This window comes from Calcarisporiella thermophila (assembly GCF_041956535.1).
Source record: "Calcarisporiella thermophila strain CBS 279.70 unplaced genomic scaffold VTP21scaffold_1, whole genome shotgun sequence".
Taxonomy (NCBI): Eukaryota; Fungi; Calcarisporiellomycota; class Calcarisporiellomycetes; order Calcarisporiellales; family Calcarisporiellaceae; genus Calcarisporiella; species Calcarisporiella thermophila.
In genome coordinates, this window is record NW_027192191.1 from 1,173,845 (window position 1) to 1,200,339 (window position 26,495).

General features: G+C 38.5%; 12 protein-coding genes across 12 annotated transcripts; 5 read left to right on the forward strand and 7 right to left on the reverse strand.

Moving 5' to 3' along the window:
• Window positions 1-41: 41 nt before the first annotated feature.
• VTP21DRAFT_495 (uncharacterized protein) lies at window positions 42-345 on the forward strand (the record flags this gene model as incomplete). Its single annotated transcript, XM_069395417.1, has 2 exons — window positions 42-149; window positions 208-345. The coding sequence occupies 2 exons, from the start codon at window positions 42-44 to the stop codon at window positions 343-345; spliced, it is 246 nt and encodes an 81-aa protein (XP_069256874.1).
• Window positions 346-686: 341 nt separating this feature from the next.
• Window positions 687-2,284, reverse strand: VTP21DRAFT_496 (uncharacterized protein; the record flags this gene model as incomplete). Its single annotated transcript, XM_069395428.1, has 9 exons — window positions 687-1,059; window positions 1,123-1,194; window positions 1,254-1,397; window positions 1,453-1,596; window positions 1,668-1,739; window positions 1,813-1,884; window positions 1,953-2,024; window positions 2,093-2,164; window positions 2,226-2,284. 9 exons carry the CDS (start codon window positions 2,282-2,284, stop codon window positions 687-689), a joined length of 1,080 nt encoding a protein of 359 aa, XP_069256875.1.
• Window positions 2,285-3,137: 853 nt separating this feature from the next.
• On the reverse strand, window positions 3,138-3,752 carry VTP21DRAFT_497 (uncharacterized protein; the record flags this gene model as incomplete). The annotated part of the gene is made up of 3 exons (XM_069395439.1): window positions 3,138-3,217; window positions 3,294-3,541; window positions 3,601-3,752. 3 exons carry the CDS (start codon window positions 3,750-3,752, stop codon window positions 3,138-3,140), a joined length of 480 nt encoding a protein of 159 aa, XP_069256876.1.
• A 291-nt stretch (window positions 3,753-4,043) lies between these two features.
• Window positions 4,044-4,723, reverse strand: VTP21DRAFT_498 (uncharacterized protein; the record flags this gene model as incomplete). Its single annotated transcript, XM_069395450.1, has 4 exons — window positions 4,044-4,137; window positions 4,203-4,399; window positions 4,468-4,511; window positions 4,573-4,723. 4 exons carry the CDS (start codon window positions 4,721-4,723, stop codon window positions 4,044-4,046), a joined length of 486 nt encoding a protein of 161 aa, XP_069256877.1.
• Window positions 4,724-4,877: 154 nt separating this feature from the next.
• On the forward strand, window positions 4,878-7,071 carry VTP21DRAFT_499 (uncharacterized protein; the record flags this gene model as incomplete). The annotated part of the gene is made up of 10 exons (XM_069395461.1): window positions 4,878-5,145; window positions 5,213-5,465; window positions 5,522-5,701; window positions 5,768-5,819; window positions 5,876-6,024; window positions 6,085-6,235; window positions 6,301-6,518; window positions 6,585-6,693; window positions 6,759-6,958; window positions 7,029-7,071. The coding sequence occupies 10 exons, from the start codon at window positions 4,878-4,880 to the stop codon at window positions 7,069-7,071; spliced, it is 1,623 nt and encodes a 540-aa protein (XP_069256878.1).
• A 371-nt stretch (window positions 7,072-7,442) lies between these two features.
• VTP21DRAFT_500 (uncharacterized protein) lies at window positions 7,443-8,305 on the reverse strand (the record flags this gene model as incomplete). The annotated part of the gene is made up of 5 exons (XM_069395474.1): window positions 7,443-7,733; window positions 7,806-7,915; window positions 7,992-8,062; window positions 8,121-8,192; window positions 8,271-8,305. The coding sequence occupies 5 exons, from the start codon at window positions 8,303-8,305 to the stop codon at window positions 7,443-7,445; spliced, it is 579 nt and encodes a 192-aa protein (XP_069256879.1).
• Window positions 8,306-8,572: 267 nt separating this feature from the next.
• Window positions 8,573-13,308, forward strand: VTP21DRAFT_501 (uncharacterized protein; the record flags this gene model as incomplete). Its single annotated transcript, XM_069395485.1, has 10 exons — window positions 8,573-9,311; window positions 9,380-9,723; window positions 9,792-10,752; window positions 10,816-11,025; window positions 11,080-11,234; window positions 11,294-11,563; window positions 11,623-11,892; window positions 11,955-12,783; window positions 12,836-13,197; window positions 13,267-13,308. 10 exons carry the CDS (start codon window positions 8,573-8,575, stop codon window positions 13,306-13,308), a joined length of 4,182 nt encoding a protein of 1,393 aa, XP_069256880.1.
• A 283-nt stretch (window positions 13,309-13,591) lies between these two features.
• VTP21DRAFT_502 (uncharacterized protein) lies at window positions 13,592-14,860 on the reverse strand (the record flags this gene model as incomplete). The annotated part of the gene is made up of 2 exons (XM_069395496.1): window positions 13,592-14,305; window positions 14,381-14,860. The coding sequence occupies 2 exons, from the start codon at window positions 14,858-14,860 to the stop codon at window positions 13,592-13,594; spliced, it is 1,194 nt and encodes a 397-aa protein (XP_069256881.1).
• A 717-nt stretch (window positions 14,861-15,577) lies between these two features.
• VTP21DRAFT_503 (uncharacterized protein) lies at window positions 15,578-17,551 on the reverse strand (the record flags this gene model as incomplete). The annotated part of the gene is made up of 11 exons (XM_069395507.1): window positions 15,578-15,644; window positions 15,711-15,826; window positions 15,890-16,051; window positions 16,107-16,253; window positions 16,321-16,476; window positions 16,544-16,630; window positions 16,694-16,900; window positions 16,959-17,141; window positions 17,211-17,264; window positions 17,335-17,447; window positions 17,503-17,551. The coding sequence occupies 11 exons, from the start codon at window positions 17,549-17,551 to the stop codon at window positions 15,578-15,580; spliced, it is 1,341 nt and encodes a 446-aa protein (XP_069256882.1).
• A 1,878-nt stretch (window positions 17,552-19,429) lies between these two features.
• Window positions 19,430-21,718, forward strand: VTP21DRAFT_504 (uncharacterized protein; the record flags this gene model as incomplete). Its single annotated transcript, XM_069395518.1, has 6 exons — window positions 19,430-20,173; window positions 20,255-20,321; window positions 20,388-20,691; window positions 20,751-20,845; window positions 20,910-21,160; window positions 21,224-21,718. The coding sequence occupies 6 exons, from the start codon at window positions 19,430-19,432 to the stop codon at window positions 21,716-21,718; spliced, it is 1,956 nt and encodes a 651-aa protein (XP_069256883.1).
• A 1,738-nt stretch (window positions 21,719-23,456) lies between these two features.
• VTP21DRAFT_505 (uncharacterized protein) lies at window positions 23,457-25,207 on the reverse strand (the record flags this gene model as incomplete). The annotated part of the gene is made up of 10 exons (XM_069395529.1): window positions 23,457-23,658; window positions 23,723-23,896; window positions 23,962-24,104; window positions 24,169-24,356; window positions 24,422-24,548; window positions 24,605-24,728; window positions 24,792-24,893; window positions 24,956-25,024; window positions 25,081-25,130; window positions 25,187-25,207. The coding sequence occupies 10 exons, from the start codon at window positions 25,205-25,207 to the stop codon at window positions 23,457-23,459; spliced, it is 1,200 nt and encodes a 399-aa protein (XP_069256884.1).
• Window positions 25,208-25,333: 126 nt separating this feature from the next.
• VTP21DRAFT_506 (uncharacterized protein) lies at window positions 25,334-26,462 on the forward strand (the record flags this gene model as incomplete). The annotated part of the gene is made up of 6 exons (XM_069395540.1): window positions 25,334-25,612; window positions 25,677-25,814; window positions 25,892-25,953; window positions 26,034-26,120; window positions 26,190-26,272; window positions 26,335-26,462. 6 exons carry the CDS (start codon window positions 25,334-25,336, stop codon window positions 26,460-26,462), a joined length of 777 nt encoding a protein of 258 aa, XP_069256885.1.
• Window positions 26,463-26,495: the final 33 nt, after the last annotated feature.

Consider the following 26,495-nt stretch of genomic DNA (forward strand, 5'->3'; position numbering starts at 1 on the left):
TCTTTCTCTTTCTCTTCAGCTGCCTACACATCATATTTGCGATGACTTCATTTTACGACGAGATCGAGATCGAAGATTTTGAATTTGACGAAGAGACCCGCACATTCTACTATCCATGCCCGTGTGGTGATCGGTTTGCTATTACTGAGGTACACATTTCTTTGTTTGCAAAATTTTCTTTACATAGTTATTAAGTATATCGAATAGGATGAATTAAAAGACGGAGAAGACATCGCTCGCTGTCCAAGCTGCTCATTAATAGTTCGAGTAATCGGAATAGAAGATTATCTCGATGATGATGGCGGAGATACGATCGATTTAGGAGGGGAGCCAATCGCAGTTTGAACATAATTACACTCGACCATTCATAGCTTATTGTACATAATCATTGTTTACTTATTTCTCTATTATTGTCCTATTATTACTGATCCAATTACATAGATTTTCTTTTTTAACAGAATAAATAAATGAATACTGATTTAATTGTTTTAATCAGTGAGGTAGATTTGCAGAATGTAAAGGGCGTTCAAAGGTTTTATTTATACAATAACAAAGAATTTTCCAAGAAAGTGGAAGTTCTTTCAAATTAGCAGAAAAAGACAAATATCAACAATGCAGAAAAATAAATATGAAAATGCGATAAAATTTGCAGTCAGTGGAAATATAATGAGATTATATTTTCGATCCTATAGCAACAGTACCGAAAAGAAGACGATTGCAGCTAATATGCTCTCTTTACTCTTTGACGTATTTCCCACACTTGCAGTTGCTTCATCTGCTTCAGCTTTCGGCGACACTGCACTCTTTTTCTTTGTCTCCCCATCACCACAGTCCAGCTGGCATCGAGCAGCAAGTGATCCAGCATTATTCATAACTTCGCTCGGGGGGCAAACTTGAAAGATATTTGGTTGCATTTTACAATATTCAAGATGAGGTGGTGCTGGCACGAGCGGAAATGAGCCGCTGAGCTGGTTATAGTTCAAGGAAATGTACGTGAGGTTACCAAGTAGAGCAATTTGTTCTGGAATAGCTCCGGTGAGCTGATTATGATTCAAAGTCCTGATATGATGAAATAAAGTGAGTACAGCTAATAAGATACATACGCTATCTTCAAAGGCTTACAATTTCTCGATGTTAGCCAGGTTACCGATAGATTTTGGGATATTTCCTCTAAGCTCATTAAATGACAGATCCCTTTATAGTTTTATAGTATCAATAATCCTTGAATAAATGAGCATATTAGGTAGACTTACATATTTTTAATGCTGATAAGGTTCCCCAGTCTCTCAGAAATACTCCCTGAGATTTCATTATCGCCAAGCAAGAGCGAGTTCAATCTTGACAGGTTGTATAGAGATTCTGGAATTGGTCCTTTTAGCTTGTTGCCTCTCAAATTTCTATTTAAAGGAGTTTTAGAGTCTTTACTCATCAATTACATACAAAGGTACTTACAGCTGCTCTAAGCTGTGAATTGATCCGATTTCCTCTGGAATTTTTCCTGTAAAGTTGTTATGGTCTAAATACAAGTCCCGAAGACTTGATAGTTTAGCTAGTGTCTTGGGAACCGGTCCTGAAAGTTTATTGCCGCTCAGGTAGCTATTCAAGGTAAATTACCATTGATTAGATAAGATACTGTATAGTACGAAATTTGGATAATTGATGCTTACAGGCCTTGCAGAGCGGGTAACTCCATCCATGTCTCTGGAATCGGCCCTGTAAAGCTGTTATTTCGAAGGTGCCTAAAGTAAATAGATATCGTCAATCTCATTTGTAGGAAAACCAAAAATATAAGAATTTTTTTTTAAAATTTACAGTTGCTGTAAAAGTGAAAGTTTCCCAATATCCTTTGGAAGAGATCCAGACAACTTGTTCATCTCCATATTGCTAAATTTTCAAGTATAAAAAAAGTTAACTACTTTATCACACACTGGTTGAAGTATAAACGGTATTACATATATTTGAGGGTGTTTATGCTGCTAATTTCTGTGGGAATGCTGCCGGTCAATCCATTCTCACTTAAATCCCTTTGAAAATGTAAGAAATATACTGGATAAACTCATTGTTTCGCTAACAATAACCAAAAAACACTTACAAATGCACCAGCCCATTTAGCTGGCCTAAGGTGGAAGGTATATTTCCAATCAGATTATTTTTGGGCAAGTTCCTATTCATCGGCAACCTTAGGACCAAATTGATTCAATATTATCACATACAGGTATACTTACAGCTGTGTCACAACACCAATGCCGCTGCACTTAACCCCAAACCATGCACAGCATCCCATCGTATCTGTTGAATTCCAACCAGTATTTTTCACCCACCTTTCTCCTCCAAGTTCTCGGTATATCTGATTGAGAACTTGACATTCTGCTTTTAAGCTCTGTAATCGAACTTCATTCAATACAGTCGTATCAGGTAGACCTGGGAGGACACCCCCTAACTGCTCGTCTGTAGTAGGTGGCTCTGATTGTGAATTGACGGACGAAAAGAGGGAGAGTAATAATATTGCTATAGAGAAGCTATGAATTATCATCGTTCTGTGGTGTTCTTTATCTAATTAGGAGAAAAAGAGACCATAAATATAAATAAAAAATCAAAGCATAATAAAAATAGCGTAAATAAAAGAGGTCGGTAAAATGTATAGAGCAATTATTTTATGGATATTGCAAAACCCATCTCGAGGGTGACTTTTGGCCACCATTTTCAGTGGCTTGTTTACACAACCCATATTATCTAATGAAATTATCCTCATACAAAAATAAGCGTAGTTAAAATTTTTAGCGACTATATTGGATATTAAATTTATTAGATTAAAAAGCATGTTGAGTATTGTGAGTTCGACGCCGTACAGTTGAACTACTAATAAAGAAACACAATATCATATATTCCCATTCAAATTGTAGTAAACAAAAGATACACGCTTTAATTTCCAGAATATTAACTATAAGTGATGCTAAAGGGATAACAAAGACACAAGTATTTGCACTGTTGAAAGAAACGAAATGAGTATAAAGGAATATATAATCTACTTCAGAAATGAAAATCGCTCAATAACTTTTTACATGCATTATTATACAAGTTTTCGTCTTCAATGGCTGGATTTATATCTATAGGCTTCAATAGAATTGAATACTTTCTTAAGGGGCCGATACTGGAGTGCAAAATGAGAATGATGGATTCGAAGGTACTGGATTACCTGCGCGCCGAATAGGGGAGGCTAGTATAGGGTAGGTGAAGAGGGCTTTAGAAATTGGGTACATGAATGTAGTCTCGTTAAAATTATATAAACTTACGGGCCAGCGGCAAAAGATCCAACGTTGTCAAGAGCTGCCCATTTGGAATGGATATTTCATCTTTCTTTATATCTTCGCTCTTCGCAATTTTCATCTTCCAAGATTTGTCTGCAGTTGGTTGAGGATATTGAATTTCTACATGTTCCACGAGTCCATTCATCAGATCTTCCTCCTCATCATTTTCAGAAGAGAAAGAGATGCGACTCATAATTTCCGTAAACTCACGATAGGCATCATGCCAATTATCACTACAAGAATATATAAATTAGTTTTCTTTAAATAAAAATTGATTGTATAGCATCATTACGTTTGATTGGGAGAATCGATTTCCTTGGTGGGCTCACTATAGGATTCGGTGCTCTTACGTCGGAATTCCTCCGTCGAATAGCTTTCACGAAAACTGAGGGTAAGTCTTTTGGGAATAGGTGTGATGATAGGGCTCTCCAATATATTTTGCATGATTGGAAGAAAGAGGGATTATATGATTATAATATAAAGAATAATAAGGTGAGTATATACAAGAGAGAGAAAAAAATTATATTATATATGTTTTGTGGAGGAAGGGGGAAAAGTTGTAAATTTAGTTATAAGTTATCAACCCTATTCTGATTGGAGGTTGTAATTTCAGGAACGTCTTCTTCAAAATTTGAACGCAAAAAAATAGAATATTATTCAAACTATCACTCAGAGCACAAAAAAAATATAGAAATACCAAAAGAAACAAAATTTGGGCGGTATAGGTGAGAGAGATTAGTAGTTATAATTTTCTTTTGAGAAATTGGGGTCCTGAAGAAATGCAGGCAATATTTTACTGCCGTTTTGCAACAGTGGATGGCCAGCAACTCTGTTATGTGGAAAGCAATATGATTAGTACCTTAAAAGCATGAAGCTGAAAAAGAAAAACCCCACATTTGTATAAATCTTTCCAGTCCTTCGCGTCGTTGCTCGATGACTTCATCAGCAAAACGATTTGTAAATATTTTGCCGGGGAGAGGTGGTAAATTCACACGAGAAACTTCACGCTCCAGTGCATCTCTGAACCATTCAAACTCGCTATATCGTCTACGAACTGAAGAGGACTTAAGTTTAAAGCATGGGATGTTAGTCTACCAAAGTTTAAAAAAGATTAGATCTGAAATGAATATTATTATTATTTATTTTTTACTTCGCTTACCCGTGTAACTATTTCATAATCCGTGTACATATTTCGTCCAAATCCTTTCATTAATGTTAATACTTAAAAACATTTCTTCTCCAAGGTAATAAAATAACTACATACCATGGGTTACTGGGTTCCGCACCTCGATCTCTAGGAAATTTTCAGGAGCACCATACATATCTTCTGCTGACTGTTCTTTAAACTCCAGGCGAGAAATTGCACCAAAAGAACGAGGAGAGCGGGACAGAGAGGATGAGGATGGTTCCGTCATGATTTAATGGTTTATCGCTGGTATATTCCTTAAGGTCCAGACGCTCATAAATGAGAAATTCTGCGCCTCGTGACGATTCGATTTATTGTGACAGCTAAGTCGGAGAAGGAATATTGGGTAGCTACGAGGTAAACAGAATATTTCACTACTTCTTATGTGCATTCTCCGCAATCGCCTACTTGGACAGTTTGGGAGATTAATTCGCAAAATAAATATGTCAAACGTCCCCACCAGCAGCCTCAATAAGTACATACCAGTTACTGAGGGAAAGGCTACAATACTTTTCCCAAAAAGTAATGAGGTATTCTATAACCCTGTCCAACAGTTTAACCGCGATATGTCCATAGCAGCAATCCGGACATGGAACATGATGTTTACAGAGGAGAGACGGGTACAAGCAGAGAAAAAAAGAATTAAAAAATGTACGTATGTTAATACATGTTATAATTGTCTATAGGTACTAAAAATATCTATATATTTAATTTTTAGTGCAACAAAAAAACGAGCAAGAAAAGCAGACTACGGCAGATTCAAATGAAGACGCTTTTGAGCATAGATTTACGATACTTGAGGCACTTGCCGCGTCGGGATTACGTTCAATTCGCTATGCTAAGGAAATTCCCAATTTAAAATACATTGTTGCTAATGACCTAGAGCCTGACGCGGTTGAGTCTATCAAACGCAACATGGCTCATAATGATATTCAAGAAGATCTTTTAAGACCCAACTTAGGCGATGCATGGTAATAATATTGAGCAGCTTATAAGAAATTGGCCATAAACATTAAGTTTATTATAGTGATGTGCTATACTCACACCGGCATCCAGGGAAACGCTTCGATGTAATTGACCTTGATCCTTATGGTACAGCATCGCCTTTTATAGACGGAGCGGTGCAGGCTGTCTCCGATGGTGGTTTACTCTGCGTGACATGCACGGATATGCAAGTACTTGCTGGTGCCGCTTACTCTGAAACATGGTATATCGAAACTAAAAATATAGGGCATTCAAATCATTTTTTAATTCAACTTATTGTTCAAACCAGCTTTTCTAAATACGGCGGATTGCCTCTTAAGGCCGAGTTTTGTCACGAAATGGTAAATACGGATGGTGATATGTCATATTATCTCAGATAATATAGCTCTTATTGTAGGGTCTTCGCCTTGTACTTAATATGCTTCAACAATCTGCTGCAAGATATAAAAGATATATAGTGCCTCTAGTATCATGTAGCATTGATTTTTACGTACGACTTTTTGTCCGGGTTTTTACTTCCCCTGCTGAAGTCAAGAATTCGGCGAGGTTTGTATAATTTTATGTTAGAGGGTGAATATTTTCTCATAGAGTTTCTTCAATATCTAGCAAAACATCTTTGGTATATGCTTGCTCTAGTTGCCCTACTTTTGTTACTCAACCTATGGGGAAAGTATCCAAAACAGAAAAAGGGATTAAGTATGGGATTGGTAGTGTACCCACAAATGCTGAGTGTGAATTTTGTGGAAGCAAATATCATGTAAGTCTCATCCACCTACTATCTATATTAGAGAGATATGTAATATGACTCTTGGTCTTTTTCAGGTTGGAGGACCTACTTGGGGGCACCCCATTCACAACAAGGATTTTGTAGCTAAGATGCTCGAGCATGTAAAAGAAAACAAGGAGGCATATCAAACCCATACTCGGATGATTGGTATGCTAACTGTAATATCGGAGGAGTTAGAGGACCCCTTATATTATACACTCTCAGATTTATCTGGGACTTTACACTGCAACACTCCACCTCTTCTTACCCTTTGGTAATATAGATGATGCAGTAAAAATGATACTTAAATAGTTATGACATGGTCTTAATTCTTTTTTAGTTCTGCTATTCTTCATGCTGGCTATAAAGTGTCTGCATCCCATGCTTGCGTGGCTTCCATTAAAACGAATGCACCCAATACCGTCATATGGGATATTATGCGCTGCTGGGTAGTAACTCGATTCAATTCTACGACCGTGTGCTGGATGTTTTAATCGTATTTCCTTATGAATAGGTGAAAGCTCACCCAGTTACTGAGAAAAACATCAAAGCAGGCTCCCCTGCAGCCAAAATCCTCTCAGTAGAGCCCATTATTGAGGCTAATTTCACGAAACATCCAGAATCTGAGCCAGAGTCTCGCAAGGTGAAACTTGTTCGTTATCAAGCTAATCCAGAAAAAAATTGGGGACCAAAAGCCAGGCATAAACGAAAGAGGTGCGCTTATTTATAATCTGTCCTAGATATTTAATAATATTCAATAGTTAACGCATAACCTATTGGATAGAGAAGAAAATCCCGAAACCGATGAGCCGATTTCAAAGAAATAATTTCACCGTGTCAATAAAATTTAAATAATATTTAAATTTCTTCTAATATTATTAGAAGAAATGCTGAAATGTAGCACAGCCATTTCCACTATCTAATCGCTTATTTCATTGTTAATAGTAGATAGTTACTAATAGTATTGCAAAATTCGGTCATAACACCAGAATATTGGAAAAAAAAATTATGAATATCTAGGAAAAAATTTAAATGTTGGCAATCAAATACTATTGCTAAACCTATGACTCTTTTATTCTCGTATATATGTATATATACACTTTCAAATAAAATATTTTCTATCATGTTAGAGATTTTTAATAATAGAAATAAAGAAATTATAAAATTAATAAGAAATAACATAAGCAAAAAATTTCTTTTACATAATAATGCATTTCTTTTGCTTTTTCGCTGGTCGTTGCGGGCATAGTACTGCACGGATAGCCTCATCAAAAACGTTTTTTAAGCCTTTTTGAGTGAGCGCAGAGCATTCTAAGTAGCGTACCGCTCCAACATCCTTCGCCATTTGCAAACCTTGCGGATAAGTGATTGGAGCCATTCGCTTTTCGCGAAGTTTTTCGATTGTCTCACGATCCTCTCGTAAATCAAGCTTTGTACCAACAAGAATCATGGGAATCTTGGGTGCATGGTGCGAGATTTCGGGATGCCACTAACGTAAGAATAAAATAGCATATTATTGAGCAATGTATGAAGTACAGCTTGATCGACATATAATTCATACCTTTGTTCTCACATTTTCGAAAGAGGGCGGGCTCACGAGTGAAAAGCAAATAAGAAAAACATCTGTCTGGGGGTAAGAGAGAGGTCGAAGCCGGTCATAGTCCTCTTGACCTTTTGGGTATTTTTTTAATAAAAAAGATTTAAGGGTTAAAAATATATTTGCTAAGTCGACGGTGTCTATACTCACCAGCGGTATCCCATAGACCCAAATTAATGGGCTTTCCATCCACCATAACATTTGCGGAGTAATTATCAAACCTAGGATTCAACTCATTTAACGATAGCTTCGAATTATCAAAATTAAAACACTTCTTACACGGTTGGGATATATTCTCCGGGGAACGCATTGGTGGTGTAGCTTATAAGTAGACATGTTTTTCCCACGGCACTAATTTTTTAAAAAAATATATATGTGAGATTGTAAGAGTGAGAAAAAGGATAGCTAAAATAGAGGATTAGAGCTCACCCGTCTCCAACAACCACACATTTGATGGCCTGCATCGCATCCAAAAATATTGAGTATATAGATGTTCTAAAAAAGCTATTAGAGCTTAATGTTATATATTGATAGGAATATATATGTAAAAGCGCTCTAATTTAATAACAACAATACTAATAAAGAGATAAGAAGAATGAGATGGAGAGAGCTTTCTTTTTACCAACGGCTCTTACAAGTTTCGCGTTAGTGTGACGTAACCCATCTGTGCTGAAACACAAATTTCATAATTGCAATTTCAAATAAGATATCAATTATATTAACCGACAAAGATGAAGCAGGGAAAGTATGACAGCGAGGAAGATGGAGATGATGAGCATGACCTATCACCGCAAGCTACCGATCGATCAAAAAGGCGTCTTCCGCAAGACCCAGCTCATTATGATACACTTCAAAACCGTTCACTCTTCTCCTCTGAATATCGCTCACGCCAACTTCGACCGCGTACAACAAGATTAAAATTCACAGAAGACATTACAGATAAAGATTTTGAAGCTATGATCCGCGCGTATAATCGAAGTGGTGAGACTCGCCATAGCAAGAGATTGAGAGAATCAGTTGGGGAGAGAAAGCATAATACATCAGAAGACGAAGGGCCTTTACGCAAGCGGAAAGAGCGATGGAGCAACACCTCTGTGAATGGTCCCTACTCATTACGGAGCAGATCCATGGTCAGGGAATCAGAATCTCACAGTATACGAAGTACAATGGGTCACACTTCTAATAATCCTTCCCCCAATAATATGGCTCAGACTGCTCTCTATACCGAAGGGCGCGTTACTCGGAACAGAGCTAGGGTGTGTCCTGAATTAGCTCCAGATTTCGAATCTAAAATCCTCTCCATTGGGTTATCTCCAGATAAGAGCGACCATGAGGCTGCCCAAAACTTACAAAATATAGCTAGGGGTAGATCACATGTAGATGGCCAGGAATTAGACCAAGATCAAAAACATGAGAACAACTCTGATATTGAAGAGGACCAAGGGGATGAAAGCTCCGGTAACGAAGAAGGTAATCATTAAGTATTTCCACCTTGAGCCTGAGCAATAGCTAAATGCTTCTCGTGCTTAAATGTATAGGACACAATTTAAGACATAATCGCTCGAACAACTTCTGGTCGGATGATAAGAATCACGTTAGAGATTCAACACTTCGCAAAAGTGATCGAGATTCGGATGAAGCAACGGGATATCAAGATGATGAAGAAGATCAGGGAAAACGTAAATATTATCTTCGCGAGCGACAAGAAGTTAGCTATGTGCTACCGCAGCCTCAGTCACCTACCAATAAATCTCGGAAAAATAGTCATTCTAAGCTTGGGAACGGGTATCGCTTGAACGGCAAACGACGTGATAATATGCGCCATACTAGTAGTCGCAGTGGATACGCATTTTCCCGTTTTCAGAATAATAATTTTACTACGGTATACATCTTTGGCACAAAATTTCACACGTGTTTTTACTGATTATGTATATATATTTTATAATTCAGCCATATGATAGTGGAGAGGATGTGAATTATGGAAATAATTTCAAGCACGTACTTGGTGGCGACAACGACTCTCGAATATTACCACTTAATCTTCGCGAGCTGCAGGGTACACGTGAGAGACGTTTACTTCCCGTTAACGTCTCTACGGAAGACCCCTTGGCACCAAATCAGAAAGTTGATTTTACATCTGTTGGAGGGTTAGATCACCATATTAAATCTCTCAAAGAAATGGTAATGTTGCCCTTGTTGTATCCAGAGGTTTATTCTCGCTTCCAGATAACTCCACCTCGAGGTGTCCTATTCCATGGTCCACCTGGAACTGGCAAAACCTTGCTCGCCCGTGCCCTTGCATCTAGCTGCTCAACTGAATCGCAAAAGGTGGCTTTTTTTATGCGTAAAGGAGCAGATTGTCTGAGTAAATGGGTGGGAGAAGCAGAGCGTCAATTACGAATTCTTTTTGAGGAAGCGAAGGCGTGGCAACCGAGTATTATTTTTTTTGACGAAATTGATGGTCTTGCACCTATTCGTTCAAGTAAACACGAACAAGTGCATGCTTCAATTGTCTCGACACTACTTGCTCTAATGGATGGACTTGATAGTCGAGGACAGGTGATAGTGATCGGAGCTACTAACCGTATTGATTCGATTGACCCGGCTCTGAGACGACCGGGAAGATTTGATCGTGAATTTTATTTTCCCTTACCCAATGAGACTGCACGTCGTAAAATAATCGAGATCGTAACGCGTGGGTGGGATCCACCAGTTCCTGAGACTTTCATAACTCATTTAGCAAAAATCACAAAAGGTTGTTGTGGTGCAGATATCAAAGCTCTTTGTACAGAGGCAGCTCTCCGTGCAATTCACCGCAGATATCCACAGATTTATGAATCTCCTGAAAAATTGCTAATAGATTCGAATGCAATACGTGTTAGACAACACGATTTCCTCGTCTCATCAAAACGTAGTTTTATTCTCTGAACATTCCCTTCGTCATAGCCATTAATATTCTTATTTGAACTAATAGTGATAGTTCCTGCATCAGCTCGTATAGCCGGAAGCAATTCAATGCCGCTCCCGAAATTTATTGAGCCGTTACTTTTGCCTGCACTTCACGAACTTACAAAAAATCTTCAAAGATCACTTCCTAATATCAATGAAAAGGACGAGGAAGATAACATTGCTAGCGATGATGATATGAACAATATTGATTGGGATCAAACTAGAAGTATGCATTGTAAGTAATTTTATTTTATACGCATTGACAGCCTGATTTACAAGTGATTTACAGGTCTAAAAGAACTCAGAACATTCAAGCCTCGATTGTTAATATGTGGGAAGCCAGGAATGGGTCAACAGTACATTGGACGTGCGATCATAGACTTTTTGGAAGGATTTTTTGTACAATCATTTGACCTGGCATCTCTACTCTCTGATTCTCTGCGGGTTCGGACTCAAAATTTTTTATCGTTTATGCATTATTTTAATACATATAGTACTTATAGACACCCGAGGCAACCTGTGTGCAGTTATTTATTGAAGTGAAAAGACAAAAGCCTAGTGTTATCTTTATTCCGTGTTTGGAAAAGTGGCGCGAGTCTATTTCAGACGCGCTTTTTAATACTTTCACTACACTACTGGAGGATATTCCGCCACACGATCCAATTCTACTTCTGTCGACAAGTAGTTGCACTTTCGAAGAACTACCTGAAGATGTACAGTCCTGGTACAAAATTACATCTAATAGTTTTTTCGAACTCAAAGCTCCAGCTGAGGTATTTTTATTCTCTTCTCAAGGAAAAGTATAGTAGAATTTACCTCTTGCAAATTGTAGTCGCAGCGACGCGTATTCTTTCAACATCTAATTGATGATATTACAAGGGCCCCAAAGGAATTCGAATCCGGATCAAAGCGAACTTTAAAGGAAGTGAAGGAAGTTCTTCCAAAAGCCCCTCCCCCACCCCCTCGTTTACCAACTGAAGAAGAAAAGAGGTTGTTGCGAGAACACGATGAGTATATATTCCGTGAACTTCGTATATCATTACGTACTATTGTCGATGAACTTTTTAAAGAGAAGAAATACAAGGAGTTTTCTCGTCCTGTGGTATGCATCCCAATATCCGCATTGTTTTATCTAGAGATGCTCAATAGCTGTTTTACACTTAGGATCCTGAACTAATGCCAGATTATTATAATGTCGTTACTCAGCCGATGGACTTGCAGACCTTACGAGAAAAAATCAATATGCATGAATATTTGACTGTGGCGGATTTTCTTGAAGATATCGACTTGATGGTTTATAACACTGAGTTATATTACGACCGATATAGCCCACAGGTCAATCGTATCAAGGACATGCAGGATGTAGCTTATTCAATTGTGGGGCGATTTAATCCTGAGTTGATAAGAGAATCTGAAAAGAGTGCTGCACGACGACGGTTAGAAAATCAAAAGAGTAATCGTAAGGCAAATGATTATTCAAAGCTAGCCATACGCCGGCAGGCAGTTCCTCAACAAGTTCGCCCACAGCAACAATGGGAAAGAGATGTATTACCTAAACGAGTTAGTATGCGAGTTCGTGGTATTAGTCCAAGCCCAGTTCGTGAAATTCAGCCCACTTCACGTGCGAATCGTCGGAAATCTGACAGGGAAGGCGAAGAAGCGAGCAATGATGAAGCATCAGATAAAGTTGTGATTCCGGAAAAGGATCCAAGAAATGAAATAATGCCTGCTAACGCTAAACACTTTGATAATGCTACGTATATACCCAACATGGAAAGGAGCAAATCTGAGCCCCTCCCTTCTGGAAGACCCATAGTAAACGTGAGAAGAGCTTCTTCTCATATATCTCGCGATGTGTCTCCAATTAGTATAACTCTCCCCGCTGACTCAGCCAGCATGTCGACCGATAATTACGAACCGGGTAAAAAAATTGAACTGAAAGGAAGCTCTCAGGATAAACAGTCGACTGCGGACGCAGAGGGGGCAGAAAAGAGTAAATTTAAAATGTTGTTTTGTTAATCTCGTACTAAATTTTTTATTATCAGATGGCGCAAATAATATAGTCGCAGAAGCAAACGAAGAGTTAATGACTGAAGGACCCACAGTTGATTCTGATACCCTGCCCCTATCCAATCAAATTGGCGCATCACCTTCTCCTTTCTCACAGCTCCCAGCTCAAACAACTGAAATTGAGGATCAAATGCAAACAATGGAATTAGATCAGCAGGAATCTACCCTTCCTACCCCAGTGCTTAGAGTAGAGGAGGAGGAAGTTCAACGTTTTTCTAATTGGATTGTCGCGGAAACAAAATCATTTAGCATTGATGAACTGGACGAATTACGATCTCTCCTCTATTCAAAATTGTGGGATCACCGAATGGAATGGGACAAGACGGCTCTTCTTGAGGTTTTTATTTTAATTTTCTATATCTTTTCTGAGAGTATAATCACACACGTTGCCCTGCTTTCTCTATAGGATTTATTTGAAACGACTCGTGAATTTCTGGCAAAACACTGAAATTCTGTCTAATTCATCACGATGCACCTATCTAGCCAAAATTTACCCGCTTCTTATCATCAATTTGAATATTGCCATTTTTCTTTTGTAAAATAATTATTTTGCTGGGGGGTCTGCTTTGCTGTAGAACAAATAAATTGTGGATATTTAGACAAGTAGCAGTACTATAGTAATAAAATATATAAACAATCATAGAGAATGACAGAAAAGAAATTCCGAAAAGGAAATATAGGTATGTTATTGCAAATTTTATCATAAAATAAAAAATAATAATAATATAAATTTATCTGCTACTACCTAATCGTCCTTTTTCAGCTTCTATTCGGCTGTAGAGCATGTAGAGAGCCATTTGATTTGACTCTGGTGTGCCTGTGATAGTGACGAGTCGCTCATTGGTATTGCCCTGTGGCTCTGCGATCTTTATATGTGAGCCCGACATTTGACGAATTTCGTTGATTTTAGACCCTCCTTTGCCAATAATGCATCCAACCAGATCATTAGGAATTAGAATCTGCTGTGCTTGTTCACCATGTGGCATCCGTGGGGGTGATTGCATGTAGACAAGCTGAGGAGGGGGAGGATGCGGATAATGGCTCCCAAAGTAAGATGGACGGATTTGTGGTGGAATTGGTTGAGCAGGGAAAGGAGGGGGTTGATAACGCTGGACAGGCTGAGGACGATAAGGAATATAACCCCCAGTTTGACGTGTAGAAAGCTCTACTAGAATGGTCGCAATTTCCCGGATCGCATTGTGAATTGATTGTGGGTTTCCGGAAATTGTAATTGCACGCTCCGATGACCCAGGCAGTACATCCTCCGATGCAAGCATACGTGTGCCCGTGCGCTCCTGAATCTCTTTAATTTTTGAACCCGCACGTCCGATGATTTGGCCCATGCTGTGATGGGGCGCAAGAATGCGTAAGGTGACTTGTGAACTAGAAGGAGAATCTTCTGCTGGATCCTCAGAGAGGATTTTTCGAGCAACATGGCCAAATGCCTATATTTGCAATCGGAATATATAAATAAAACGGATAAATAGCACTAAAGATTAAATGAAAAACTTTTTAATCACCTCAGCAACACCATCAATAGTCCCACTAGTTGTTAAAATCCTCTCTAATGTTCCTTGGACATTCTCGGAAATTGTGACCCGTGCACCAGATCGTTCGCGAATTTCACTTACATTACGTCCACCTTTTCCAATAATCATACCTGCTTCCTTGGTTGAAACCAATGCACGCATGAATAATACTGGCCCATCTGGTGAACTGCCATCTATATTTTCTCCAATTATATCTACATCCTCCCGCGCTTCTTGTTCTCCTCCACCTATTCCATCCTCGGTTTCTCCAAATCCCTCAACTGCTTCTAGGTAACTACTCTCTCCTTTTATCTCTTGACCTATGTCTTGATCGCTGTCATTTAAAGCTTGTCTCTTAGAATTGCGGCCTTCCCGAGATCCAGGGCTAAGTAGCTGTTCATCATCATCGTGGTCAGAACGCGATCGCTTTCTTTCTCCTCCAGGAGAACTGCCACCTTCAGAGTCTGACATTATATTTTAAAAATCAAGATTGTGTTATAAATAGTCTGTGTTTTGTGAGAAACTGTTCTGTAAGTATGGATTAATCGACGGAAAATGGAGAATAAAGAATTGGAAGCGCAATGAAGAGAGGAAGCAAGCGCGATCGGGGAAACAGAGAAGGCATGGGTAGAACGAGCGTATGGGAAGAGGCAAATATAGAAAAAGTTAATCAGAGTGAATCCAATTAAACAAATATTGGAAGAGACGATATGAACCTAATGATCAGTTGTGAGTAAGTATTAGGGGATCTCTCTATGGGCTGATGACAAGTAGGGACAGTAATGAGTTGATCTTGAAAAAAGGAAGTTTTGTTATTTAACTGCGCCATCTTGATACCAAACAAGCAAGCCATTAAATTGAAACCAGAACAAATGTGCCTATTGGATTTGTGATTTAGGGATGTATGATGTAAAAAGTATAATAAATGTTGAATCGGGTGATTTAATCTCACTATCTTGACTAAATTTCGCTCTTCAAAATCAAATTCGTACCTATGCAACAAGCTACAAAATAGGTCCTTTCAAAATATTCACTTGATAGAATAGAGATTTAAAGTGTGTTCTAACCGTTAAAGTAACAGCTTAAGATATACATTATGCTTCATTGAATAAAATAAATGAAAATTTTAGTTTATCTTTAAAACTATAAAAATTTCGAGGAGATCAGCTCTCGAAGTTAAGAGGGGTGCTAATGGGACACATAATCTGGACTCTCACATGCTTGATATTCATTAATGAGCTCTTGCACAACTTGCCTAATTAGTTACAACCAAAATACTCAGAGCAAATATTTGGATGGCGATAACGATAGAAAATAATACCTGGACTCGTCAAACTCCTCTAAACCATCTGCAAAAAGAGATTCCTTTCGATATTGCTCCAAAAAAGCATTGCGCCGCCGCAGGCGATCATACTGATCACAGGTTCTTTTGAAAAGCTGAGAGGAATAAATAAGTTATAGAGTTTTAACTGAAAATTAAAAAATGATTATATATATTACTTGGGAGATACTAGTGTGGTTGGCAAGCATTAGCCCGCTAACTCGATGTGATGTTTGGACGTAAGGTGACTTCCGTGTCAAAGCAACTTGGATATTTGCGGGACCCCAAGGAATAAATTGAGCAAGTCTACGTTCGCGAATACGTAATAAAGATTTATGCACCTAAAACGAATATTTAATGATCTTTTTATAAATTGAGATGAGAAAAAAAACTCACGTCAGTCGGATCAGCTTCTCCTTGGATAATATTGAGAATTGAGATGTAGCAACTTTTTTTCGTGGGGTTAATTGAAACCATTTTATTTTTGGGTTGCAACAACCGTCGCATAACATCAAGGACTGTTGTCTTCCTCACGGATTTTGCCTATTTAGAGAACAGATATTAGTTATTTAGGAAGAATTATATCGCAATTAGACCAAGTTAAAGTGACCTTCTCAACCTGATCTCCTGTAAATGGAGTATAAGATGTCATTAAGTAATGACAGCGTGGTGTCGGAATCAGTGAGGCGATCATCCCAACAAGGTCATTGTTCATGTAGCCTGGATAGCGTAATGTTGTAGTGCTTGCTGACATTACTGTTGATACCTAAATTCATAGAGGTCACTAACCTAAATAAATAATGATTGCCAGTATATTATTTATAGTACATTACCAGCTGATTTGTTTGTGTGAACGTAGGGTTCTGTATGTGAAGCCGATCTGCTGCTATTCTATTTAGTGCAGCATTATCTAATACAATCTAATAAGAAAATATATGAAAAAAATTTTATCCTGATAGAGTATAACATTTAAAGAAACTAACCACACAGTCGGCATTGGTTGTTAATCGCTTTAAACTTAGTATGCTATTATATGGCTGTACGACTACATCTGATGTTTCCTCGTTATTAGGAAACACTGAATATGTCTGAATCAATTTCTTGGGATAACGATCATTAAGCCTTTCTAGAAGAAAAGATCCAAGTCCCGATCCGGTTCCTCCGGCTATAGAATGGAGTAACATGAACCCCTTTAATTCATATAATTAGTTATAATAATTTGTATGTATTCAAAGCGTAAATATATACCTCAAGTGATTCGCTGCCATCTGCTTCCCTATCAATCATATCCAGCACGTCCTCGCATATACGTTCACCCTGAGAGTAGCCAAATGCCCAGTTATTACCGGCACCACCACCATCGGTCGAAAGATATATATTCTCAGGATTATAGAGGTTCGAGTAGGGAGATTGAAGTATATTATTGATGACCTGAAAAATATTGAGGATAAGTTATGGATTGAATGACATAGTATGCTGGATACACTTGCAGTAACTTACTCTGGGTTCAAGATCCAGAAGAATAGCTCGTGGAATGTAATGTTCATCATCAGCCTACAATGGATTCGGAAGGAAAATTAATATATCTCTAATCTTTGTTTAAATATATTCGATTTAATAATACTTGGTAAAAAAAGACATCTTTTCTATCGCCTCCTTCAGTCGCAAAGTCTTCTAAGGTACCATCCTTACTGATCCCATGCTCTGCGCATAGCTGCTTCCAAAATTCCATTCCAACTTAAATATTTAACGGTTAGTACATGCTTAAAATGGGGCAGCTGACAATACATACTTTGATTCCCGCATTGTCCTGTTTGTAGTGTTATGATTTCTCGCGGCATCTTTTAACGGAATGATAAAATGCCTTAATTTTGTATTTATTTTAAGGTCAAGACGCGTATAATATTTTTAAACGCGTCCAAGAATTTACTGCGCCCCAAGAATGGAGTCTTTGGAGCAAATCCGCGCCACTCTGTGATAGCTTGTCTGGTGTGCGATGAGTAGTAGATAAATACTGTTATTACCATCGGACCGGAAACAATTGAAAAAACTAAATGAAATCAACTTAGTATTTAGTACAGCTATCGAATCATAAGATATTCATTTTTTACGATGGGGTCGAAATCGGTTATGATTGAGTGGTCCCCTATAGAAGGACAGAATCAATTTATCGTTGGTTCAACTGATTTAAGGCTATATGAACTGGTAATCACTCTTGGGAAATGCTGTATTATATTAATTCATATCTCCAGCTAACCCATACCGTTGTTAATTTTCGCGTAGAATCGAAATTCTAAAACCGGATTTAACCAAATTGCAGCAGTATCAGATGTCCCGCTAATGAAGGTATAACTTCAATTTGACATAAATATTTTACTTGCTTTTCCTGACTTAGTTATATCAAATAAGTGCTTTGCTTGGTCTCCTGATCAACGTCTAACCAACCTGGTGGCAGTTGGGCTTGCAACTGGCAGTATCAAACTCGTCCCGATCCATGGTCCGTCTTCATCCGATCCGTTATCCCTTGGATCTGTTTCCACACCTGGAGGCTCTGGCATTCTCCGACAAATGTCAACAACTATGCAACATCCTTATCTTACGCTTAATTCTCGATTCACCCGCGTATGCAACGCGGTCGCATTCTCTCAGGCTGAACCTAGATATCTAGCGGCCGCTTTAGGGAAAACAAGGCATGATTTCGGATTACTTGTATGGGATGTGGAGAGAGCGTTCAGCACAAGCAACGACTTATCGATACGGACATGGGGGTCTTCAAATATGTTGAGTGGTGCAGAACGTGGGCCAGGAATTACTGAGAGTTTACCTGCTACACCAGGTGGAAATAGAGGAGCTTGGGGGGATGATTCTATATCCACTCCTGGTATTATTCTATACTACTCAATATGATTTCCTATCTTAATATTTGGCTTATTTATATAGATGCCCGACGATGGACCCCTAATCTTGAGAATTTATCTAACCACTCATCGCCTACTACAAAGTATTCAAAGCTACAAAGTTATTTAGACGCTGACTGATAATTTATTATTAATACCAAAAGCTCCCGCCATACTGAGGAACCTCGGCCAATCCACCAGTTCTGCCCTAATGAAGCGGTCACATCATGTGCATGGGCACACCGAAGCGCAAATTTACTCGTTGCTGGCATTAGTCGTCAGAGTTTGCGCATTTTTGATGTTAGATGTAAGCCATTTTCTTTTTTTTTCCCAGCACTTATCGCACTTATATCACGGCAATACCTTTATTATAGTAGATAATTCGAATATGCCGCCGATACATATAGCTACCAAAGCTGTATATGGAGTAGCGATCGATCCATATAAAAGTGAAAACTTTGCTTCCTATACCGATGAAGGCATAATAATGATATGGGACATTCGCAGGCCGGACAATGCAATATCCTTTTGTGTTGTTTTTTTTTTTAACCTTGTTTCAACATATCTATAGTATAGTATGATCCTTAACGAAAAGTTTACGTATTGACATTATCACCTGAAATAGGACAACGCGGGATTACAAGTTTACTGAAGATATCGTACTCACCAACTCGTTCAGGTCTGCTAGCTTCATTAGCTTCAGAATCTCACGTTATTCGCCTATGGGATATTCAGGAAGGAACATCTCGATATCCTACCTACCCTGGAAATATTGTATCGGATACACCGATTACGTCTATTGGTTCTCACAGTGTGTCCGATATGGATCGCACTCAATCTGGGTTGTCACCTCTTAAGGCTGATGAGGCAGCAGACGAAAAGGATTTCAACGTGCTAAAATTGTGGAGATCTCGAGGAACTTCTCCTTCAGACCTTCCCCTCTTATCATTCGCATGGATGCCGATCAATAATTTAGTTGATACCGGCTCTTCCCCTGTCACTTATAACCTGATTACCGCAAATCGTGACAACATCGTATCAATGACATTACCTGAACCGCACAAATTCGCATGGAGCCCCCATGGTTCTCTATTGGTAACGGGAGGGAGGGGGATGGACATCTATCTGCCAGAAAATAATTTCGACCGGTCGCGCAGCCCTTCTACCCGCGAAATTTTTTCACCAGCTAGTCTTGTTAGCCGCGATCGAAGGATCTCTGGCGATGATAGCGGTGGACTTATGAACTCCAGTCCCGTTTTGGAACGTACACGCCAAATCAGCACAGAGGATACCACAAAAAACGCTGTAGATACTCGAATATTTTCTACCCCCGCTACAACCATGGCGTCGCCGCGACGCCGTAATATGGTAGAATTTCTTGAGCCAAGAGGCGAAGATTCGCAGAATTTAACTCGTGCTTTTGGTCGAATCGGGCTCTCACTCTCTCAGAGAAAAGGAGCTAAAGAGCATGTCCGCAGCATACATGATCATCAATTAAAGCATTTACTACAACAGGATATCTCCGTAGTAATGCGGGATCGAGCAAAAGCAGGTTACGCAATGAATGTAAGCTATTGAAATTGTATTTAAAATGTAATTTATTGGTATTTAATTATTATTGTGTGGGTGGGTGGGTGATTCTCGCAGTGTGATTTGAATTTAGATATTATCAAAGATGATCCTAAGCTTCTAGAGTTTTGGACATGGATACAGCGTAAGTTTACATTTTTTTCGTACCATTAGTTTTATTATGAAATCTTGACCATTTTAAAATATATAGGAGCAGAAAAATTATCAGCTGAGGGCAAATCGCTGATTGAGAAAGTTGATTTTAGCTTTCATGGAGTTTATAGTATCTGGCAAGGAACGTCAACTTCCAGTGGCAGCAAAAAATCTTCTCCAGTTTCTACACCTCGTCCGTCCCCTCCCCCTTCAAATTCAAGCCAGAGTGCCTCTCCAGCTTCCGCCAAAGTAGATCGGGAAATATTTATAACTGCTTCAACCAAGGCGGCGCAACGGCGCTTGGCATTGCGCATAACTGGCTTTGATAACGACAAAATAGCATTGGATGAGCATTTACAAAGGTTGTATATTTTATTTGCGTCTGAATTTTATATATATTTATTTTAACCTTATCCGTTAGTATGGAACAAGCAAATCAAAGCAACAAAGCGGCTGGATGGGCATTGTTTCATGGAGACGTTCACAGGGCATTGCGGCTCCTAAATTCCAGTCAAGGTATTAGGCTGCATTGTTTTTCTGATAATCATGAGAAATTTATTGTGTATAATTTATGAATTAGATGAGCGTCATCGCCTAATGGCGGCAGCATTAGCTGGTTATGCCAACTTCGTTAGTGGTTCTGAAACCGATAGCTCACACTCACTTTGGAAGGAACTCCTCACTTCACTTATGAATGAATTGAGTGACCCATATCTATTTGCAATTTTCAGCTATATAACCACCAGCACTTGGCAAAAAGTCCTCGAACAAAATAATCTTCCACTGAAGGATCGTCTTGGTATCGCGTTACGATTTTTGGATGACGAAGCGGTATTGAAACTAGTGTTTTCCTTTTTACATTTTGTATTTTTACAATTCTATTTATATTAATAGCTCGGAAAATATTTGAACGAGGTCTTTGCCCAATACACATCTTCCGGGGACCTCGAAGGAATCCAGGTTACGGGCCTCTCTCCACATGGAGTTAAACTCCTTGCCAATTACGTGAATCGAACCGGTGACATACAGACTGCATGCCTTGGTACTAGTTTTGTAGTCCCACGACGATTTCGTGACTCTCGTGTTGATGAATGGGTTGAGAATTATCGACTTCTTCTTAACCGGTGGCAATATTATCACTCACGAGCGAAACTGGACATCGCTCGAGGAAAACATATGGGTGCGAACACAGCAGCTCGATCAACTATTACGCAACCTCAAGTGTTCGTCCACTGTCACTACTGTAATCAATCAATTGCACATAGTTTTGTGATTCCAGTTGGTAGAGGCAAGGGAAGCAATCGGCCATTGACTGTAGCTGCTGCAGCGAGCGCAGGAGCGATTGCTGGAACGCAGAAAGTGCGCTGGTTTCATTTGCCAAATGACTAATTAAGCTGTATATTGATATGCTTTTGTAATCTTAGAGCTCGGTCTGCCCTAACTGCCACCAACAGTTACCTCGATGTTCTCTCTGTTTGCTTCACCTTGGCACGCCAATTGACTCTATAAGAGACACCATGGCAAAGCATGGAACCGGTAACATATAATATCCAATAGTTGGTCGATACTTGTCAATTTATAAACGATATCTATCGTTTACAGCACCTTCAGGATTCGACCTCTGGTTTACTTGGTGTCAGACGTGTAGACATGGCGGCCATGCAGTTCATGTGCTCGAATGGTTCCAGAAACATCGACAGTGCCCTGTGAGTAATTGTTCTTGCGAATGCAAAATGTAAAAATATGTTTATTTTTTTATTGCCTATCGTTTTTTTTTTTATTTTCATTTTTTGATTCATATCTCTGCAATAACATGGATTTATTTTGCTATTTATCGTTCGGATAAGTAAATCCCTAATGTTCTGAATCGAATTGGACAAGGATGATTCTCTAATATTTTCATTGAAATTAATTTAATATGAATACATGATAATTTTTGATTTTAAACTTTCTTCGATAGCGTAATCCTGAGCTGTCACCAAAACGTTTGATATGACTAGGCCATACAAAATTATTTGCCACCCCTTTTTTCTACTTTTTTTCTTAGATGTTAAATTGGGATAGAAGAGGCGAGATGAATAAACAAATAGAAGAGTGGATCGAGTATGTGTTTACTTGCTTAGTTGGAATTCCCACGATACTTATTTTACAAAAAGGAAACAGAATACTTTAAAACAGAATCTAATTCTTGAGGATACTCTAGCTTTCACTTGCAAGGATGAAGATGGGAATATACAATTCGAAGGATTAAGATACATTGGTGGTGTCGATCTCAGCTTTGTCAAGAATAATGAGAGCATGGCAGTAGCAGCGCTTGTTGTATTAGAATATCCATCTCTGAATGTGTGTATAATTCTGTAGATATTTTATAGCAGAAGCTGAATATTTTGCTCTTTAATAGATAGTGTACAAAAACTTCCTAGAAGTCACTCTGAGCCATCCATACATTGCTGGTTTTTTAGCGATGCGTGAATGCCCTCCTATACTTTCCCTACTCTCCTCTCTAAAATCTGCACGTCCAGATATGTATCCACAGCTTATATTCGTTGACGGGAATGGCACTCTACATCCTCGTGGAATGGGGCTCGCTTGTACCCTTGGTATAGAAGCCGATACACCGACTGTGGGGGTTGCCAAAAATTTCTTACAGATAGATGATGGAGAAAATTTAAAAATGTCTTCAGTTAAATCGGCATTCAAGCAGCGAAATACAGACGTATTGCTTCTAAAAGGAGATTCAGGGCAAGTCTACGGAGCTGTAATATTTTAACATAGAGCGCGCTTCTTCTTAATGGGCTTTAGTTAATTATGTTTTTTGACTTTGCCTCTAGGCTCTCCGATGTGCAAAAGATACAACCAATCCTATCTATGTCTCACCCGGTCATCGCATCAGCCTAGATACTGCAATAAATGTAGTGCGTGCTGTCTGTCGGTACAGAGTTCCAGAGCCAACACGACAAGCAGACATTTTAAGCCGTCAAGAAATTGCACGTATAGCTAATGTATCAAAATAAATGTACTCCTACTTGGATAAACTGCCCCCGAAATTTGATTGACCAGGCAAAATACAATAACTGTACAATCAAAAAACTATATTATTTTCAAAAGTTAAACAGACAAGAGTAAATTATTTTTTAAGTTGTTCTTTATTCCCGTTCGCCTCCTCGTCAGTCGACTGAACTTCAGAGTGCACCAATACAGCTCGTTTGGATACAGTCGAATTGGCGTCCAAAATCTCGGAAACCGATTCTTTAAAGTGCTGGAAATTATAGTCAAAAAGACCTTGTTTATAGTTCTCATTTCGCATTAAACAGACAAGGGCTAGATATCTGTAATATTATAAAGCAGGTTAAAATTATTTTATAACAGCAATATTGAATGCGCATTATATACTTGTTAACTTCTCTCATGTAGAGTACGGTATTATTTTGCAACTTAATCACAGCAAACAATTCGTTTGACTTCTTGGACGCCTGGCTGACACTGTTGCCGTCATGGGTTGAGTAATCTATAGCAGACACACTGCGCTGATCTTGAGATTGGTCAGAGTCGTCCAAGGCTCCGGTCCTGTTAAATTAACAAAAAGAAATATGTTAATATATAGTAAGATTCTACAAGCGCTTCAATCTCACCAAAAGGTATCGACAACATCAATGACAACATCAATCATATCACTGCAAATACCGTAGGATGAAGAATCAAAGGGTGAGCTATCGGTAGCAATAAAAATCTTGCTTATAGCGTCGAACAAGTAGGATTTTTCGACACACGAGTTCTAAACAGAAATGGGCACATAATGGTGAATTTGTGAGGATACCACTAGGAGCACATTGATATACCAGACAAAGCATATTGAGCAGATTCTCAAGAGTAGGAAGCTGCGGAATAAGTTTTTGGATCACTTTGCTGAATGCTTCAAATATCGAGTGATCATAAATGCTGGTAAGATGAAAATTTAAGGGTATTTCAGTAAGATTCTCGTCATCTAAATCACCACGAACTCGCTGTTCTATCTCTTGTAAGATGTCTATCAATTGTATAAGAATAGAATGAGAGGGCTTTAAAGAAAATAATAAAACAATAAAATCTTACCCATTTTACTCTCATCAGATAGCACATCAACTTTGTGAATAAAGACTTCGAAGTTGATGCCAGGATTAACGCGATAGGCGCGAACCAACGTGTAATGCAAGCGTTGAAGTGCTTCGAAATACTCATCCTACGTATAAAATACTCAGTCGAATATTCTAGACAATTGGTATGGCGTATATCTACCAGAGCATCAATGACGAATACTAGAGCCCCAACGTCAGCAAATATCATATCAGAATCGAATGCTGGATCCAAAAAATCAATTTGACCAGGTACATCCCAAATTTGGAACTCTATATACGAGCGACTATGACAACGTAAAGACGAATGATCAACAAGAGAGAGTAACCGGAAAAGAAGAAATAGCTACATGATATCGTCTTTTTCAATACGGATAGTGCTTTGTAAGTGAAGGGTTTCTCCAGCTGGCAATTTATGGAAAACAACTTTTTCTATGCTCGATTTCCCGCTCCTTAGAAGCAAAAATAAAACGTGTAAAAGCAATTTAAAAGATTAGACAACTAAATAACGTACCTTCTCATTCCCATAAGAAGAAGTCGCAAACGATCCTTGCCTGGCTCGTCAAAACTTGCATCAGAATACCTTAATTAAAAAAAAATAAGTAAAATCTGACAAGAAATAAGAGATGTTATATTTACCTCACATCGTTGCCGTATGATGCCAAATCATCATAATCGTAATCGGAATACTATCATACAAAAAATGTTATATTTATATCCACTATGATTAAATCAATTTACTTACTGTAGTGTTGTATTCCATCATAGAGTTAAATGTAAAAATAAGTGTTCGTTTCCATGTATTAATGCGGGGACTATGAGGCGCAGCTTTCAACAGACCTTCTCATAGTCCCACGTTTGCAAGTTTCTTTTTAGGATTAAAAACATAATTATGATTAGAACAAATGCAGCATCGCGTTCAATCCAACCTATAGCATCTGAACCCACATTAGACGGTGGTACGGCCACTCATGATGGGCCGGAGCCACTTTCATTAGATTTTCTTCGTAAGCAGGCAAGACAGCTGGAGCATGAGATTGAAATTAAACTTGTAGCCTTCTCGAAAATGGGCGCTAGTACTTCGTCTCGTGCCAATCATGGCTCATTCCTGACTGATGGTCCCAGTGGAAACGAAGCAGCTGAGTTGGAGATTGATGAACTTCTAAAAAAAGTTATTATTATGCTCTCTGCTCATATACAGCCATTAACTTATCTTTTCTTGGCCACATTTTTAGTTGACAATTGTTGTTAATTCGATGAATGAATTTACGGAGAGGCCGAGCGCCAATCGGATTTCCAGCTCACTAGTTCACGTAATTCAAAGACATAGAGACATGTTATATGATTATTCTAAAGAGTTCAGGAAAACAAGGGTAAAAAGTGTAATTGATGCTGAGACCTTTTTGATCTGGACTAAATTTCCTTTGTGGTTTTTGAATTAATACATAAGGCAAATCTACGGTCTATGCGAGAGCACAATGAGCTGCTAAGTCAAATACGTGATGATATGAAGTATGTGTTGGCTTATTATTCTAGTATTGGAGTAATTTTTAACAATTTATATAATAATATTGCTTCTTTTTCGTTAATAGCAAACCTTCAAGTAGCAACACAGAGCATCTACTTACCGAGCGCAATCGAATTGACAACTCTCATCGAATGACGGATATGCTTTTAGAGTAATTTCCAAAAATAATTCTTTTTTTTTCTTTAAGTATCAACTCCATTCATACTGGTAACTATTGTAGACAAGCATACTCAACTAGAGAAAATCTTGACAAACAAAGATCTCTCCTCCAAGGAGCAAACAGAAGATTAGTTGGACTTGTTGGTAAGTTATTTTTCAAAACCTTAATATTGGGGATAACAGCTGATTTACCCCATCGATGAAAGGGCAAATCCCTGGGATTAATACGCTTATCAACCGAATCCATACCCGCCGACGACGCGATACTTTCATTATGGCAGGCGTTATATCTACCTGTATTTGCCTAATACTTTTATATTGGTTTAATACTTAAATGTTTACTGGTTGATTCTAACCTTTGTATTTT